Source organism: Saccopteryx leptura, chromosome 6 (genome assembly GCF_036850995.1).
Source record: "Saccopteryx leptura isolate mSacLep1 chromosome 6, mSacLep1_pri_phased_curated, whole genome shotgun sequence".
Taxonomy (NCBI): Eukaryota; Metazoa; Chordata; class Mammalia; order Chiroptera; family Emballonuridae; genus Saccopteryx; species Saccopteryx leptura.
The window spans coordinates 69,327,541-69,343,205 of NC_089508.1; the positions used below are offsets into that span (position 1 = coordinate 69,327,541).

Consider the following 15,665-nt stretch of genomic DNA (forward strand, 5'->3'; position numbering starts at 1 on the left):
GAAATTATGTGATAGAAGAGATGTTATATATTTAGTACATTCTTAGAAACCTAATCTGTTAAAAGTTTTTTGTGTGTTTTTTGTGTGTGTGTCTGTGTGTGTGTGACAGAGACAGAGAGAGGGACAGACAGACAGGAAGGGAGAGAGATGAGAAGCATCAATTCTTCATTGTGGCTTCTTAGTCTCCTTAGTTGTTCATTGATTGCTTTCTCATATGTGCCTTGACCAGGGGCTACAGCAGAGCGAGTGACCCCTTGCTCAAGCCAATGACCTTGGGCTTCAAGCCGGCAAACTTTGGGCTCAAGCAAGCAACCTTGGGGTCGTGTCTAAGATCCCATGCTTAAACCAGCGACACCACGCTCAAGCTGGTGAGCCCACACTCAAGCTGATGATCCCGCGCTCAAGCTGGTGAGCCCGCGCTCAAGCTGGTGAGCCCATGCTCAAGCTGGTGAGCCCGTGCTCAAGCTGGCAACATTGGGGTTTTAAACTTGTGTCCTCTGCATCCCAGTCTGACATAATATTTACTGTGCCACCGCCCAGCCAGGCTTCTAAAAGTTTTTAAGCAACCAAGTAACAGTATCTCATGGCAACATACTAGAATATTGAGAATGAATGGAAAAGATTATGATGCATAGAAAATCCAAGTTGGAATGTAGCTTAAGTACAGATAAAAATCAGTTTACAGCTACTGAAAGGGGGAGAGCCAAGTAACAGGCTCAGAGAAATGAAGTTAAAAGGATCAGATGTAGCTCCTGAAAAGAAGTGAAAAGTCCAACATCATTTCACTACAATGAATTCGCAGCGGCCTTGCCCCGCAGATGACTTCGATATCTACTATGACCTGTGAGCCTCTATCTACTACAGCTTTCTAGATCAGCTCAATTTGGAGGGTGAGGAGGTGTGGCAGGGTGGCCATGCTAAAGCAGTCAGGGGTACATGCCACATTTGGAAGGGTTCCCCCAGACTTGACCCATTGGCAGTCCCCAAAAGAAAGGGAAGATGTTATTTAATATGTAGGCAATAGATATTCCTAAGGAGGGACTATCCAGGACCTCCCATAACATTGGTAAGTGAAAGTGACTCTCCATGTAACTGTGAGCACTTTGCAAACTGGCAGAATTGTAAGAGGTACTGAGGTCAGGTAGCCATTCCATGGAGACCCAATTTTAAATACTATAGTATAGATGGACAGACAACTCACAAAGGACAATGATGCTGGGCTGCCTGGTGCAACAGCCGATTTCCACAGGGTGGCTGTGTGTGGAGAGAGGAGGACTCCTTGGGAGCCGTGTTCCCTCCTCCTGCTGGGCTGGCTGACTCACATGAATGCTCTAATTCCAGAGCTTACTGTCAAGGACATCCTAGATCAGTCACTTCTTTAAAAATATTTTAGGTTACCACTTATTAACTGTGTAATCTGTGCCACATGCCTGCATCCCTTAGTCTAATCCTCACAACAAACCTATAAGGCAAGTAGCAGTACTCCTGTTTTATAGATGAGAAACCAGCAAGAGAGCCCCAGGTCATACAACAAGTGTCAGGGTCAGGATTTATACCAAAATCTATTTATTTTTACAAAGTCTATGTTCTTTCCCTCTATGTATATGTGTGTTTATATGTATATATTACATATTTAGTATGCACATATGTATGTGCTCTTAATATATGTATATAACGTGTATATATATTATGGTCTCAGTGAGTTTATATGCCATATATAAGTATGTATATACACACACCCACTCAATATATGATATATAAATCCAAATAACTCTTGACAGATGTTAGGTAAGTAGGTATACCACTGCACATTCCTTAATATATATGTTGCCATGGGCAAATGACTAAAACTATTTAAACATGATATCTCATCTACAACACAAGATTTAAAAACAATTGTACCTACTCCATAGAATTGTTGAAAGAATTAAATAGAAAATACATGTTAACCTGACCAGGCAGTGGCGCAGTAGATAGAGCGTCAGCTTGGGATGGTGAGGACCCAGGCTCGAAACCCCAAAGTCACTGACTTGAGTGAGGGGTTGCTGGCTTGAGCATGGGATCATAGACATGACTCCATGGTCACTGGCTTGAGCTCAAAGGTCACTGGCTCAGCTGGAGCCCCCCAGTCAAGGCACATATGAGAGAGCAATCAATGAACAACTAAGGTGCTGTAACTGTGAGTTGATGCTTCTGATTTCTCATTTTTAGCTTTGCAATTCTACAATTCTAGGATTCTGAAAGGCAGATATTTTGCATTTTTAGCTAAGCAATTCTACAATTCTAGGATTCTGAAAGGCAGATATTTTCTGTCCTCTTGCTTTGGTTTTAGAAAGAAACTTTATCTCTGCTTATGTGGCTGCAGACACTGTTCAAAGAGTTCTGCACTAAGTAGGCAATACAGTTTAGACCACCAGTTCGAATACTTCTGTTCTTGTGAGGGTATTTGATAGAGGCCTCACTAAGAACCCTTTGTGTCATGAAGTTGAAAGAAAGGTATTGTCATTTGTACATATTTTGTCCCCTCAAAATGCTTTCCTTCTTTCCACGTAGCACCAACAGGGCACAGTGCACAGACCACTATGACACCTTCCCAGTTAACAAGGCTGACGAGAACCAGCACTATCTCCAGGGCGTGACGGGCCTGCGGAACTTGGGCAACACCTGCTACATGAATGCCGTTTTACAGAGTCTCTGCAGCATCTCACCGCTGGTGGAGTACTTCCTCTCTGGAAAGTACATTACTGCTCTTCAAAAGTAAGACCTTTCGTGTCTTCCACAGTCCAGCCCCTTCTCCCTGCTTCCCCAATGTGAGGTTAGAGAAGGAACCTTCCAGAATCCCTCTTAAGGGCTAAACAATTCAGTTGAGGCTGCAGTGCCCCAGAAACCATTTCTAGGGTGAGTAAAGCAGGAAGGTCAACCACAAAATGAATGAAGCTTTATTTTTGGTCTGATGCCCCACAGGCTTGAGTGTTTAGGTGCTTTCTTTCATTAAATCAGCCAGAAACATTCCCCTTCCTTCTTCCAAGGGATTGCAGTAAGGTTGCCACTGCTTTTGCCTATGTGATGACAGACATGTGGCTTGGAGACTCAGACTGTGTCTCACCAGAAATATTTCGGTCAGCTCTTGGCAGCCTCCACCCAGCATTTATGAAAAAGACACAGCAAGATGCACAGGAATTCTTAATTTATGTCCTGAATGAACTTCATCAATCTCTGAAAAAGGTAAGTAGAATGAATGGCCTTAAAATAGGCTAGGCCTTTAGCTCTATCAGCAACTTTCATTTTTCATTTGTTTGGTCATTATTGCCTACTCTGTCAAGCACAGGTGCTAGGGGGACATTCAAGTTAGTGTTTGCATAGGTCTGTATTTACCAAACTTAGCTGGTTGTCATATTCACCTAGGAAGGTTTTTTTTTGTTGTTGTTGTTTTTTTACAGGGACAGAGAGAGAGTCAGATAGAGGGATAGACAGGGACAGACAAACAGGAACGGAGAGAGATGAGAAGCATCAATTATCAGTTTTTCGTTGCGACACCATAGTTGTTCATTGATTGATTTCTCATATGTACCTTGACTGGGGGGCTACAGCAGACCAAGTGACCCCCTGCTCGAGCTAGTGACCTTGGGTCCAAGCTGGTGAGCTTTTTTGCTCAAGCCAGATGAGCCCATGCTCAAGCTGGCTATCCTGGGGTCTCGAACCTGGGTCCTTCCGCATCCTAGTCCAACGCTCTATCCACTGCGCCACCACCTGGTCAGGCCCTAGGAAGGTTTTTATAACACAGATCCTAAGGCCCTTGTACCAGGGTTATTGAGTTAGAATGTCTGGGGCCATCTTCCGGGAAAGTTCACTTGGTATTTCCAGTGGTCAGAAGGCATGGGAGACGCTGACCTAGTTCCCTTTGCAAATTAAATCTGCATAGACTATTTTTAAAAAGAGAACATCCCATTTTAAATAAAATATATTTCTCATGAAATATAAATGGAGAACTTCACAACTTCAGATAAATGTTCTTGGTCACTACAAACCCAATAAACTATTCTGGGTATCATCACTCCTCAGCTTCACGTAAGGAGGGAAATATTCGAATTATCAGCGGTCCCACATAATATATGCTTTTCAGAAGATCTTACTCTATCATCTGAATCTACAGCATGGTTTTTGGTAGGAATGTATCGTTCTGATAGAAAAAAAAAATCTAGTCGTTCTATTAAAAATGTTTTTATAACCAGTAGTTGATTTGGGTCAAATGTGTTCCTTAATTTAGTACCACCAAAGAAGATCATATGAGAACGGGTCTGTTCCTAGATGCTGCAGAAAGATGATTACCAGTGAGTTCTCCATCATCACCCGGCTGTTTGAAGGGCAGCTCAGTTACAGCAGCATGTGTTTGAAGTGTGAGAACTGCACCTACAGAAATGAAGTCTTCACAGTCCTCTCCCTCCCCATTCCATCAGAATACCAGTGCTCTCTTCAGGTAGGGACTCTTACTCCTAGATACCTTTTCGTCTAGGCTCTATCCCGGCCCTCGCTTTTCTTAGGGACCTTTTCTATACTTTCTAGTATGAAAGGAGCTGCTTTATAACTTTAAAAAAAGTGGGAAGTCCTAATGATTTTATAGAAAAGCGACATACAGACAAAAGCTACTGTGAATTCAGTTGTATTTTTAGGTACTCAATAAATCAGCCTTTATTGTAAAATTGAAAAGATAAATGGGGTTGATTTGATCTCGTCATGGCTTGGCGCACAGAAGAAATTTATACTTTCTTGCAGAACTTTTATGGCCGTTCCTTACCTCAGAGAGGCCTGTATGTCTATTTTGGGAAGTAGAAAAGGTTCTGGCTCTGCCTTGAGCTCTTATATTTCAGACAAAAGCTATGAAATGAGTTGGGAAAATAGAATGGATCTAGTGCCTTAGTTTTACCTCTTGAACTTTCTTCATCATGATATCAAAAGTTAATCTGTAGACAGGGATGGTGGCGGCAGAATGCAGGAGACAGTTTGGGGCAGGGAGCAATGTGTTTCCTTGCAGAGTGATACACATCTACCAGAAGTAAAGGATAGAATCCTACTACTTATTCAGAACCAGACTTGTTCTTAAATCAAACTGCTGAACAATTGCTAGAAACAAATTCCAAAGACTCAAAATGAGGAGCTGGCATGCCTACTGAAAAGAGTCGGTGCCCCTCTTCCCCTTCAGGGTAATGGTCGGCAGAGCTGGGGGTACCTGGCCACAGCGAGGATGTCTCCTGTGGTCTTGGGGTCTAATCCTCTCAGCTCTACTGGCTTTATTCTGGGCCACCTCAGAGCACTGAGATGTGGTCATTGCTCAATTACCAGTTCACTTTTGTAATGAGATGAATAATGTAAAACAGCTGCCCAACTTGTTAGTGGAAACGTCATGGTCAATATTATTCTAACGTAAACCAGAAACGCTGAAGTGCCGATTAAGAGACTAGAAGTGAGAAGGGCACTTGGACCCACTGCAGTAACTACAGTGAGAAGGCAGCACCTCCTTTGCCAGGTAGATGTCACGCCTCTCCAGGCTGCGGCTTGTCACATGGTCTTTCTGGGGCCTTTTGACACTGAGAAAAGCACCAAGGGTTACATTTATGGAGCTCTTACAGAATTCTAACATAAACAGAAATAAATAGAGTCGGGGTCACAGTTAATCCAGTTTGGTCACCAAAGCTTTTTACCTCAACAGGACTGTCTCCAGTGTTTCTTCCAACAAGACACACTGACCTGGAACAACCAGCTCCACTGCTCCTTCTGTGAAACAAATCAAGAAACAGCTGTGAGGGCCAGTATTTCCAAAGCACCAAAAATAATGATCTTTCACTTAAAAAGGTATGGGTTTTTGAAATTTTGTGAGATTTTTTTTTTAACAGCTCTGTTAAGAGATAACCTAATGCCGTGCAACACTCTTACTTAAAGTGTCTAATTCAATGGTGTCCAATATGATATATTAATTTTTAAAAATTTGTGGTAAAATTTATGTCACATAAAATTTGCAACTTTAACCATTTTAAGTGTGTACTTCATTGGCATCAATTACATTCACAATGTTGTGCAACAATCAACTATTTCCAAAACTTTTTCATCACTCCAAACAGAAACTCTGTACCCCTCAAGCAGTAACTCCCCATTCTTCATCCCCCTAACTCCAGGTAACCTCTACTCTACTTTTCTATATCTATAAATTTGCCTGTTTTAGGTACTTCAAATAAGTGGAATCATACAGCGTTTATCCTTTTTGCTGGCCTGTTTCACTTAGCATAATAGTTTCCAGGTTCACCCATGTGGACCAGAAGTCCAGTCCTTTCTATGGCTGAATAATATTCCACTGTGTGTATACCATATTTGTTGATGGACATTTGGTATTCACTTTGAGTGCTTTTCTTTTTAGAGACAGGAAGGGAGAGAAATGAGAAGCATGAACTTATAATGGCGTCATTTTAGTTTTTCAGTAGGTTGCTTCTCACACATGCCTTGACTGGGGTGGGGTGGGATGGTGCTCAAGCCAAGTCAGTGACCTTAGGATCATGTGATGACCTTGTGCTCAAGCTGGCGACCCCGTGCTCATGCCGGTGAGCCTATGCTCAAGTTGCTGATGTCGGGGTTTCAAACCTGGGTCCTGAGCATCTCAGGTAAGTGCTCTATCCACTGCACCACCACCAGTCAGGTCACTTTGAGTGCTTTTAAAAAATAAATTCCCTGACCCCACCATTGCAGATTCTGATTGCAGAAGTCTGAGGCAGAGTCTAAGCATCACTATTTGAATTTTTATGTCCCCCTGCCGCCAAGTTTTATTTTATTTTTCAAATTATAAGATAAAGATAATGATAAATGAAAGTCACAGAGGTAGAAGAAGTGAGCCATAGAAGAAATGGGCTCAGGAAACAAGTTACAGAAAAATAAGGGCCCTTGGAGATAGAGAGAGAGAGAGAGAAAGAGAGAGAGAGAGCATGTCAGTCAGCCCTGGGGAAAGAAGAGGGTGGGGAAAGGCATGGCTGAACTCCATAGAGAGAGCTGCCTAATTTTTATTTTAAAAAACTTTCAAATCTACAAAGAAATTGAAATCTATATAATGAACACCCATATACCCTAAAATCTTCATTAGCTGGTGACAGTTTGCCACATTTCCCTTCTCTCTTCTGTCTCTTTCTTCTCTCTCTCTCTCCTTCCCTTCCTTCCATTCTATTAACTGAACCATCTGAAGTAAGATGCAAACACCATGGCATACTTAGCTACTTCACTATGTATCACCTGAGAACAAGGACATTCTCCTCCATAATCACACTGTTATCGCGCCTAAGAAAATTGACAATAATTTTATATCACCACAGATACAGTCCATATCCAAATTTTCCCATCTCAAAAATGTCTTTCATAACTTTTTTCTAATCTAGAACAATCTTTTCCCCTTTTATATGTTTGACCATTTTCCCCCTCATACTGAGCCTTTGAAGAGTCCATTGTTTAGACCAGTGGTAGTCATCCTGGTCCCTACCACCCACTAGTGGGCATTCCAGCTTTCATGGTGGGCAGTAGTGGAGCAACCAAAGTATAAATAAAAAGATAGATTTAACAATAGTAAGTTGTTTTATAAAGATTTATTCTGCCAAACTTAGTGAAAATCCAACATAAAGTACTGGTAGGTAATTATTATTATATCCTTTAACTTGCTGTAACTCTGCTTTATAAATTTTATGAAGTAAAGTTACTTCCCTACTTTATAAATCACCATTACTGTGGAACTGGTGGGCGGTTAGAAAATTTTACTACTAACAGAGATACAAAAGTGGGCAGTAGGTATAAAAAGGTTGACTACCCCTGGTTTAGACTGTATTTCTGTTCTGGATTTATCTAATTGTTTCCCCATGGTTAGATTCAGGCTAAACTTTATTTATTTATTTATTTATTTGTTTGTTTGTTTGTTTATTTTAGCAGGAATCTGGCATAGGCACTGTTGTGTACTTGTGATCACATTACATTAGGAGGCACATCATGACAGTTTATCCCACTATTGTTGATATTAAGTTTGATCCATTAGGTAAGGTAATGACTGCAAGATTTTACCATTTAAAGGTGTAGTTTTCCTCTATAATTAGTATCACTCTGGACCTATGGACACTTAAACCTTGTGTGTTTAATATTCATTACTATCATCATTCTTCTCCACTTTCAAATTGTTTGAAATTAGCCAGCGAGAGCCGCTTTCAGCCAGCTCCTGTTACGTCATAGTTGGCATAGGTTTAATAGAGTATAATTACATGTACAGATATACAGTTCTATGAATTTTTTTAAATGCATACAGCCTGACCAGGTGGTGGCATAATGGCTAGAGCGCTGTACTGGGATGTGGAGGACCCAGGTTCTAGGCCCCAATGTTGCTAGCTTGAGCATGGGCTCATCTGGTTTGAGCAAGGCTCACCAGCTTGAGCCCAAGGTCACTGGCTCAAGCAAGGGGTAACTCAGTCTGCTGTAGCCCCTGGTCAGGACACATATGTGAAAGCATTCAATGAACAGTTAAGGTGTCACAACAAAGAATTGATGCTTCTCATCTCTCTTCCTTCCTGTCTGTCTGTTCCTATCTGTCCCTCTTTCTGACTCTCTCTGTCTCTGTCGCCAAAAAATAAATAACAATAATAAAAATAAGAGACAAGATGGCCACAGAGTAGGCAGACGTTCCAACTCCCACATCCCAGAACCAAAGTGGATTACAACTTAATTTTGAGTCATCTTGAAAGACCAACTTTGTACTAAACTAAGAGAATTCTACAGCCAAGGACCACCAAAGAACCCACACTAAGACTGGTAGGAAAGGCAGAGACATGGAAAGGGTTGCCCTGCTTCCAGGAGTGAGCGGCAGCCTGGAAGGACTTTCGCGGTAGGGAGGATTGCCTGGCGAGTTGTGGGTTGTGGGTCCTCAGCCCCAGAACTGGAGTCCCAGCCTAGAGCCCTGGAGCCTAGAAGGGGCAAATCGACTGTATTTGGCTGAGAAAGGAGCCTAGATACTGTTTGAGAGGAGACAGAACTCTCAGACCCAAGCTTCGTATTAAAGAGATCACATGGAGAACCTCTCTCACAGCCACCTGCCTGGGGCTCCAGGAGCGGGGAGCACTGAGAGGACTGGAGTTGCCAGGGGAGAGTGTGGTCTCAGAGGCACAGAGGGAAACACTTTGTGGGATGGACACCTTAACCCCTGGGCTGAGTCATGCCCTAAATCTAAAGTGAACATTTTTCCTCAGAGCAGCAACACCAGCAAAGGGAAGTAATTACCCCGCCCACCAGAGGCTCTCCTACTCCAGTCAAAACCAAGAGGCACCTAGAGGCAGGCAGCATGTTAGGGACACAGGTAGTGCTGGGGTCTGAGCTACTCCTGCCCACCACACTGCTGAATGCTCACTGGGGGCGGGGCCGGGCCGACGGTGGTGGGGCATGACTTCAGGAGCCAGGGCAGTCTGAGCAAGTACATGTGGCCCACCCATGAAGGTGGAAGCTACGGTGGCCACTGTGGAGGTCAGAGCAAGTGCTCAGGCCTGCCTGGGGAACGAGCCCAGGCGACTGCGGAGGTGGTCCAAACAGGCACGCGCGGGCCCGACCACGGAGGCAAGAGTGGAGTCAGGAGTCAGGGCTGCTGCTGTGAAGGTCTGAGCTCACATGCAATCCAGCCCACCCTTGGAGGTGGAGGGGGCTGGGATGACAGTGGAGGTGGTTTGAGTGGTGGCATGCGGGCCTGCCTGCAGAGGCAGAGGCTGTGGCAGCTGCTGCAGAAGTCCAAGCTCAAATGCAATCCAGCTGCTACAGAGTTCCAAGCTCACACACAATCCAGCCCATGGCGTAGGCCCACCATTGGCAGTGGCTGGGGCCTGGGCAACCATGGAGGCAGTCTGAGTGGGCGCACCAGGCTCACCAGGGGCGGTAGAAACTGCAGTGGCTGCAGAGGCAGGCTGGCACCAGCAGTGCCCTAGCCCGAATGCCTGAGTTGGCAACAGTAATGGCGGGGCCAGTGAACCAACCACACATCAAGAGCACTGAGGTTACACTCACTGGACCCCTGAGACCACACTCTTCTGAGTGCTGAAAAAGAAGAAAAAAACAAAATAAAATAAATAAAAGGTATGGTTAGAAAGACATCTGAGGCTAAGGGGCAAGCTATATCCAATACCATACCTAATCACTGAATTATAGTACTGAGCCCAAAAGATAGCCAGCAATAAGAGGCAGCAGAAAGTGGATCTCAGGGGAACTTGAATTTTTAAAGGAACTTTCCCTAGGCCAAGAGTAGAAAAAAGATAGCCTAGGAGTGCAGCTGATATTTACAACAGCACCTGGACCCAGCAGAGGAAGCCACAAGATCTGGATCATCTGTAGCTCCAAAAAGGTTGATAAGAGCCAGTCATAGGCAGTGACCCCATGGATCTGCGCTAGGCCCCGGCCAGGGAGGTCTAGGGCAGGCACATCCAGTGCCCAGATATGGAGAGCATCAGTTCAGGACCTAACAACCCTTGTTAGAGTGGTAGCTTAAGGAAGGGCTCCTCACACCTGACCCATCTAAGACATAGAAAACGGTGACACAAATAGCAAAAAGAATAGTAATAACAGAGAAGTACTCCACTGCAGATTACAAACAACAGCTGTTGCCAACCCAAGAAGACCTAGAAACAACACAACTGAAAATTGGAGGCAGACAATACCAAACCTAGACTCAGCTAGCTACACAAACAACACACCCAAAGGAAAAGTGTATACACAGACAAAATGGGTAGACAAAGAAATGCAATCCAAATGAATCAAAAAGATAAATTCCCAGAAAAAGAACTGAGTGAGATGGAAATAACCAAATTACCAGATGCAGAGTTTAAAATAATGATTATTAGGATGCTCAAAGATCTTAGAGCAACAATGGATGGACATAATGAACACCTAAATAAAGAGATAACAAACATCAAAAAGGACATTGAAATCATAAAAAAGATCAAGACAGAAATGACAAACACAATATCAGAAATGAAGACTACACTAGAAGGAATAAAGCAGGCTGGATGAAGCACAGGATCGAATCAGCGACTTAAGGACAAGATAAGTGAAAGCACAGAAGCAGAACAGCAAAAAGAAAGGATCAAAAAGCCTAAGGGAACTCTAAGAGAGTTCTGTGGCAACATGAAGAGAAACAATATCTACATAATAGGGGTTTCTGAAGGAGAAGAGAAAGAAGAAGGGACAGAGAAGCTGACTGAAGAAACTATAGCTAAAAATTTCCCTAAATTGATGCAGGAAAGAGTCACACAGGTTTAAGAAGCAAAAAGAACCCCATAAAGAAAGAATACTAAAAGCTGCAAGAGAAAAACAGTCAATCACCTATAAAGGAACCCCCACAAGGATGACATCTGACTTTTCAACAGAAAAACTTGAGGCCAGAAGGGAATAGCAAGAAATATTCAAAGTAATGCAGAACAAGAACCTATAATCAAGACTTCTTTATCCAGCAAGGCTATCATGTATGATTGAAGGAGAAATAAAAAGCTTTCCAGACCAAAAAGAAACTCAAGGAATTCATCACAACCAAACCAATGCTGCAAAAAATGTTAATAGGCCTGCTGTAGACAGAACAAAGGGGGGGGGGAATCTAGTAAAAGAAGAATGTAGATTTAAAGAAAAAAATGGCAATAAACAACTACATATCAATAATAACCTTAAATGTAAATGGATTAAGCGCTCTAATCAAAAGACATAGGGTAGCTGAATAGATAAGAAAACAGGACCCATACATATGCTGTCTACAAGAGACCCACCTCAAAACAAAAATATATATATAGACTGAAAGTGAAAGAATGGAAAAAATATTTAATGCAAATGGAAATTTTAAAAAGCTGGGGTAGCAATACTTACATCTGACAAAATAGACTTCAAAACAAAGATTAGGCCTGACCTGTGGTGGCGCAGTGGCTAAAGCATCAGCCTGGAAATGCTGAGGTCGCCGGTTCAAAACCCTGGGCTTGCCTGGTCAAGGCACATATGGGAGTTGATGCTTCCAGCTCCTCCCCCTTGTCTCTCTCTCCTCTCTGTCTCTCTCTATCTCTCTCCTCTAAAATGAATAAATAAAATAAAATAAAATTTAAAACAAAAAAACAACTACAAAAAAACAAAAAAACCCCAAAGATTATAGTAAGGGATAAAGAAGGTCACTACAGAATGATAAAGGGAGCAATCCAACAGGAAGAGATAACCATTATAAATATCTATTCACCCAATATAGGAGCACCTACATATATAAAACAGACTTTGATGGGCATAAAGGATGAGATAAACAGCAATACTATAATAGTAGGGGATTTCAATACCCCACTAACATCACTAGATAGATCCTCAAGAAAAAATTTTACAAAGAAACAGAAGAATTAAGAGATACACTAGATCAACTGAATTTAATAGATATCTTCATAACCTTTTACCCTAAAACAGCAGAATATACATTATTTTCAAGTGCTCATGGTACATACTCTAGGATAGATCACATATTAGGACATAAAACAAGTCTCAACAATTTTTTTTAATTACAGAGACAGAGAGTCAGAGAGAGGGATAGATAGGGACAGACAGACAGGAACAGAGAGAGATGAGAAGCATCAATCATCAGTTTTTCACTGTGACATCTTAGTTGTTCATTGATTGCTTTCTCATATGTGCCTTGACTGTGGGGCAACAGCAGACTGAGTAACCCCTTGCTTGAGCCAGCTACCTTGGCTCCAAGCTGGTGAGATTTACTCAAACCAGATGAGCCCAGGCTCAAGCTGGCAAACTCAGGGTCTTGAACCCAGGTCCTCTGCATCCCAGTCCAACACTCTGTCCACTGCGTCACCATCTGGTCAGGCTCAACAAATTTAAGAAGATTGAAATCAAGCATCTTCTCTGACCACAATGGCATGAAACTAGAAATCAACTACAATAGAAAAACTGAAAAACACTCAAACACTTGGGAACTATACAGCATGTTATTAAATAACAAATAGGTCAACAATGAGATCAAGGAAGAAATAAAAAATTTCCCTGAAACAAATGAAAATGAGCATACAACAACTCAAAATCTATGTGACACAGCAAAAGCAGTCCTGAGAGGGAAGTTCATAGCATTACAGGCATACCTTAAGACGCAAGAAAAAGCTCAAAGAAACAACTTAATCCTGCAACTAAAAGAATTAGAAAAAGAACAGCAAGTAAAGCCAGAGGAAGTAGAAGGCAGGAAATAATAAAGATCAGAGTGGAAATAAATGGCATAGAGACTAAAAAAACAATACAGAAGATCAATGAAACCAAGAGCTGCTTCTTTGAAAAGGAAAACAAGATTGATGAACCTTTAGCCAGACTCACCAAGAAAAAAAGAGAGAGGACTCAAATAAATAAAATTAGAAATGATAGTGGAGAAGTAACAAGTGACACAGCAGAAATACAAAGGACTGTAAGAAAATACTATGAACTGTATGCCAAAAATTTAGACAACCTAGGTGAAATGGACAAATTCCTTGAAAAACATAATCTTTCAAAAATCAATCTGGAAGAATCAGAAAACCTAAATAGACTGATTACAACAAATGAGATTGAAACAGTTATCAAAAAACTCAGACAAACAAAAGCTCTGGATCAGATGGCTTCACAGGCAAATTCTACGAAATATTCAAAGAAGAACTAACTCTTATTCTTCTCAAGCTACTTCCAAAAATTCAAGAGTAGGGAGAACTTCCAAGGTCCTTTTATGAGGCGAGCATAATTCTGACTCCAAAACCAGGCAGAGACAACACAAAGAAAGAAAACTATAGGCCAATATCCCTGATGAATTTAGATGCTAAAACTCTCAACAAAATATTAGCAAACCGGATACAGCAGTGCATGAAAAAAAAAAATCATACATCACGATCAAGTGGGATTTATTTTGGGGAGGCAAGGCTGGTACAATATTTTCAAATCAATTAATGTGATTCATCACATAAACAAAAGGAAGGAGAAAAACCACATGATAATATCAATAGATGCAAAAAAAGCATTTGATAAAATCCAGCACCCATTTATGATCAAAACACTCAGCAAAGTGGGAATACAGGGAACATACTTCAACATGATAAAAGCCATCTATGACAGACCCACAGGTAACATCATACCTAATGGGCAAAAATTAAAAGCAATCCCCTTAGCCCTGGCCAGTTGGCTCAGTGGTAGAGCATTGGCCTGGCGTGCAGGAGTCTTAGGTTCAATTCCTGGCCAGGGCACACAGGAGAAGCACCCAGCTTCTTCTCCACCCCTCCCCCTCTCTTTTCTCTCTGTCTCTGTCTTCCCCTTCTGCAGCCAAGGCTCCATTGGAGCAAAGTTGGCCCAGGCACTGAGGATGGCTCTGTGGCCTCTGCCTCAGGTGCTAGAATGGCTCTGGTTGCAACAGAGCAATGCTCCAGATGGGCAGAGCATCACCCCTGGTGGGCGTGCCGGGTGGATCCCGGTTGGGCGTATGCAGGAATCTGTCTGACTGCCTCCCCATTTCCATCTTCAGAAAAATACAAAAAAAAAAAAAAAGAAAAGAAAAAAGCAATCCCCTTAAGATCAGGAACAAGGCAGGGGTGCCTCCTTTCACCACTCTTATTCAACATAGTTCTGGAAGTCCTATCCACAGCAATCAGACAAGAAGAAGAAATAAAAGGTATCCAAATTAAAAAAGAAGTAAAACTGTCGTTATTTGCTGATGATATAATACTGTACATAGAAAACCCTAAAATTGCAGTAAAAAAAACTACTGTACCTGATAAATGAATTCAGCAAGGTGGCAGGATATAAAATTAATAGTCAGAAATTAGAGGCATTTTTATACACCAACAATGATCTGTCTGAAAGAGAAATTAAGAAAACAATCCCCTTCATTATTGCAACAACAAAAAAATAAAGTACCTAGGAATAAATTTGACCAAGGAGATTAAAGACTTGTACGTAGAGAATTATAAAACATTGATAAAAGAAATCAAGGAAGATACAAACAAGTGGAAGCATATACCATGTTCATGGTTAGGAAGACTAAACATCATTGAAATGTCCATATTACCCAAAGCAATTTATAAATTCAATGCAATTCCTATTAAAATACCAATGACATACTTCAAAGATATAGAACAAATATTCCAAAAATTTATATGGAACCAAAAAAGAACGCAAATAGCCTCAGCAATCTTGAAAAAGAAGAATAAAGTGGGTGGTATCACACTTCCTGATATCAAATTATACTACAAGGCCATTGTACTCAAAACAGCTTGGTACTGGCATAAGAACAGGCATTTAGATCAATGGAACAGAAAAGAGAACCCAGAAATAAATCCGTATCTTTATGAACAATTGATATTTGACAAGGGTGGTAATAGCATACAATGGAGTAAAGACAGTCTCTTTAACAAATGGTGTGGGAAAATTGGATTGGTACTTGCAAAAAAAAAAGGAAACTAGACCACCAACTTACACCATTCACAAAAATAAACTCAAAATGGATAAAAGACTTAAATGTAAGTCATGAAACCGTAAGCATCCTAGAGGAAAACATAGGCAGTAAGCTCTCTGACATCACTCTCAGCAATATATTTGCTGACTTATTTCCATGCAGAAGGGAAATAAAGTACAGGATAAACAAA

At 41.6% G+C, this 15,665-nt stretch overlaps 1 protein-coding gene across 1 annotated transcript in view; it reads left to right on the forward strand.

The window, feature by feature from the left end:
- The first annotated feature begins 790 nt into the window (after positions 1-790).
- The window catches only part of USP50 (ubiquitin specific peptidase 50), a 43,923-nt gene continuing 29,048 nt past the window's right edge, over positions 791-15,665 (forward strand). Inside the window, exons 1-5 of the mRNA XM_066344739.1 lie at positions 791-843; positions 2,563-2,757; positions 3,030-3,225; positions 4,268-4,477; positions 5,708-5,850. Coding sequence (XP_066200836.1) covers positions 791-843; positions 2,563-2,757; positions 3,030-3,225; positions 4,268-4,477; positions 5,708-5,850 — 797 coding nt within the window. The remainder of the gene's footprint in view (positions 844-2,562; positions 2,758-3,029; positions 3,226-4,267; positions 4,478-5,707; positions 5,851-15,665) is intronic.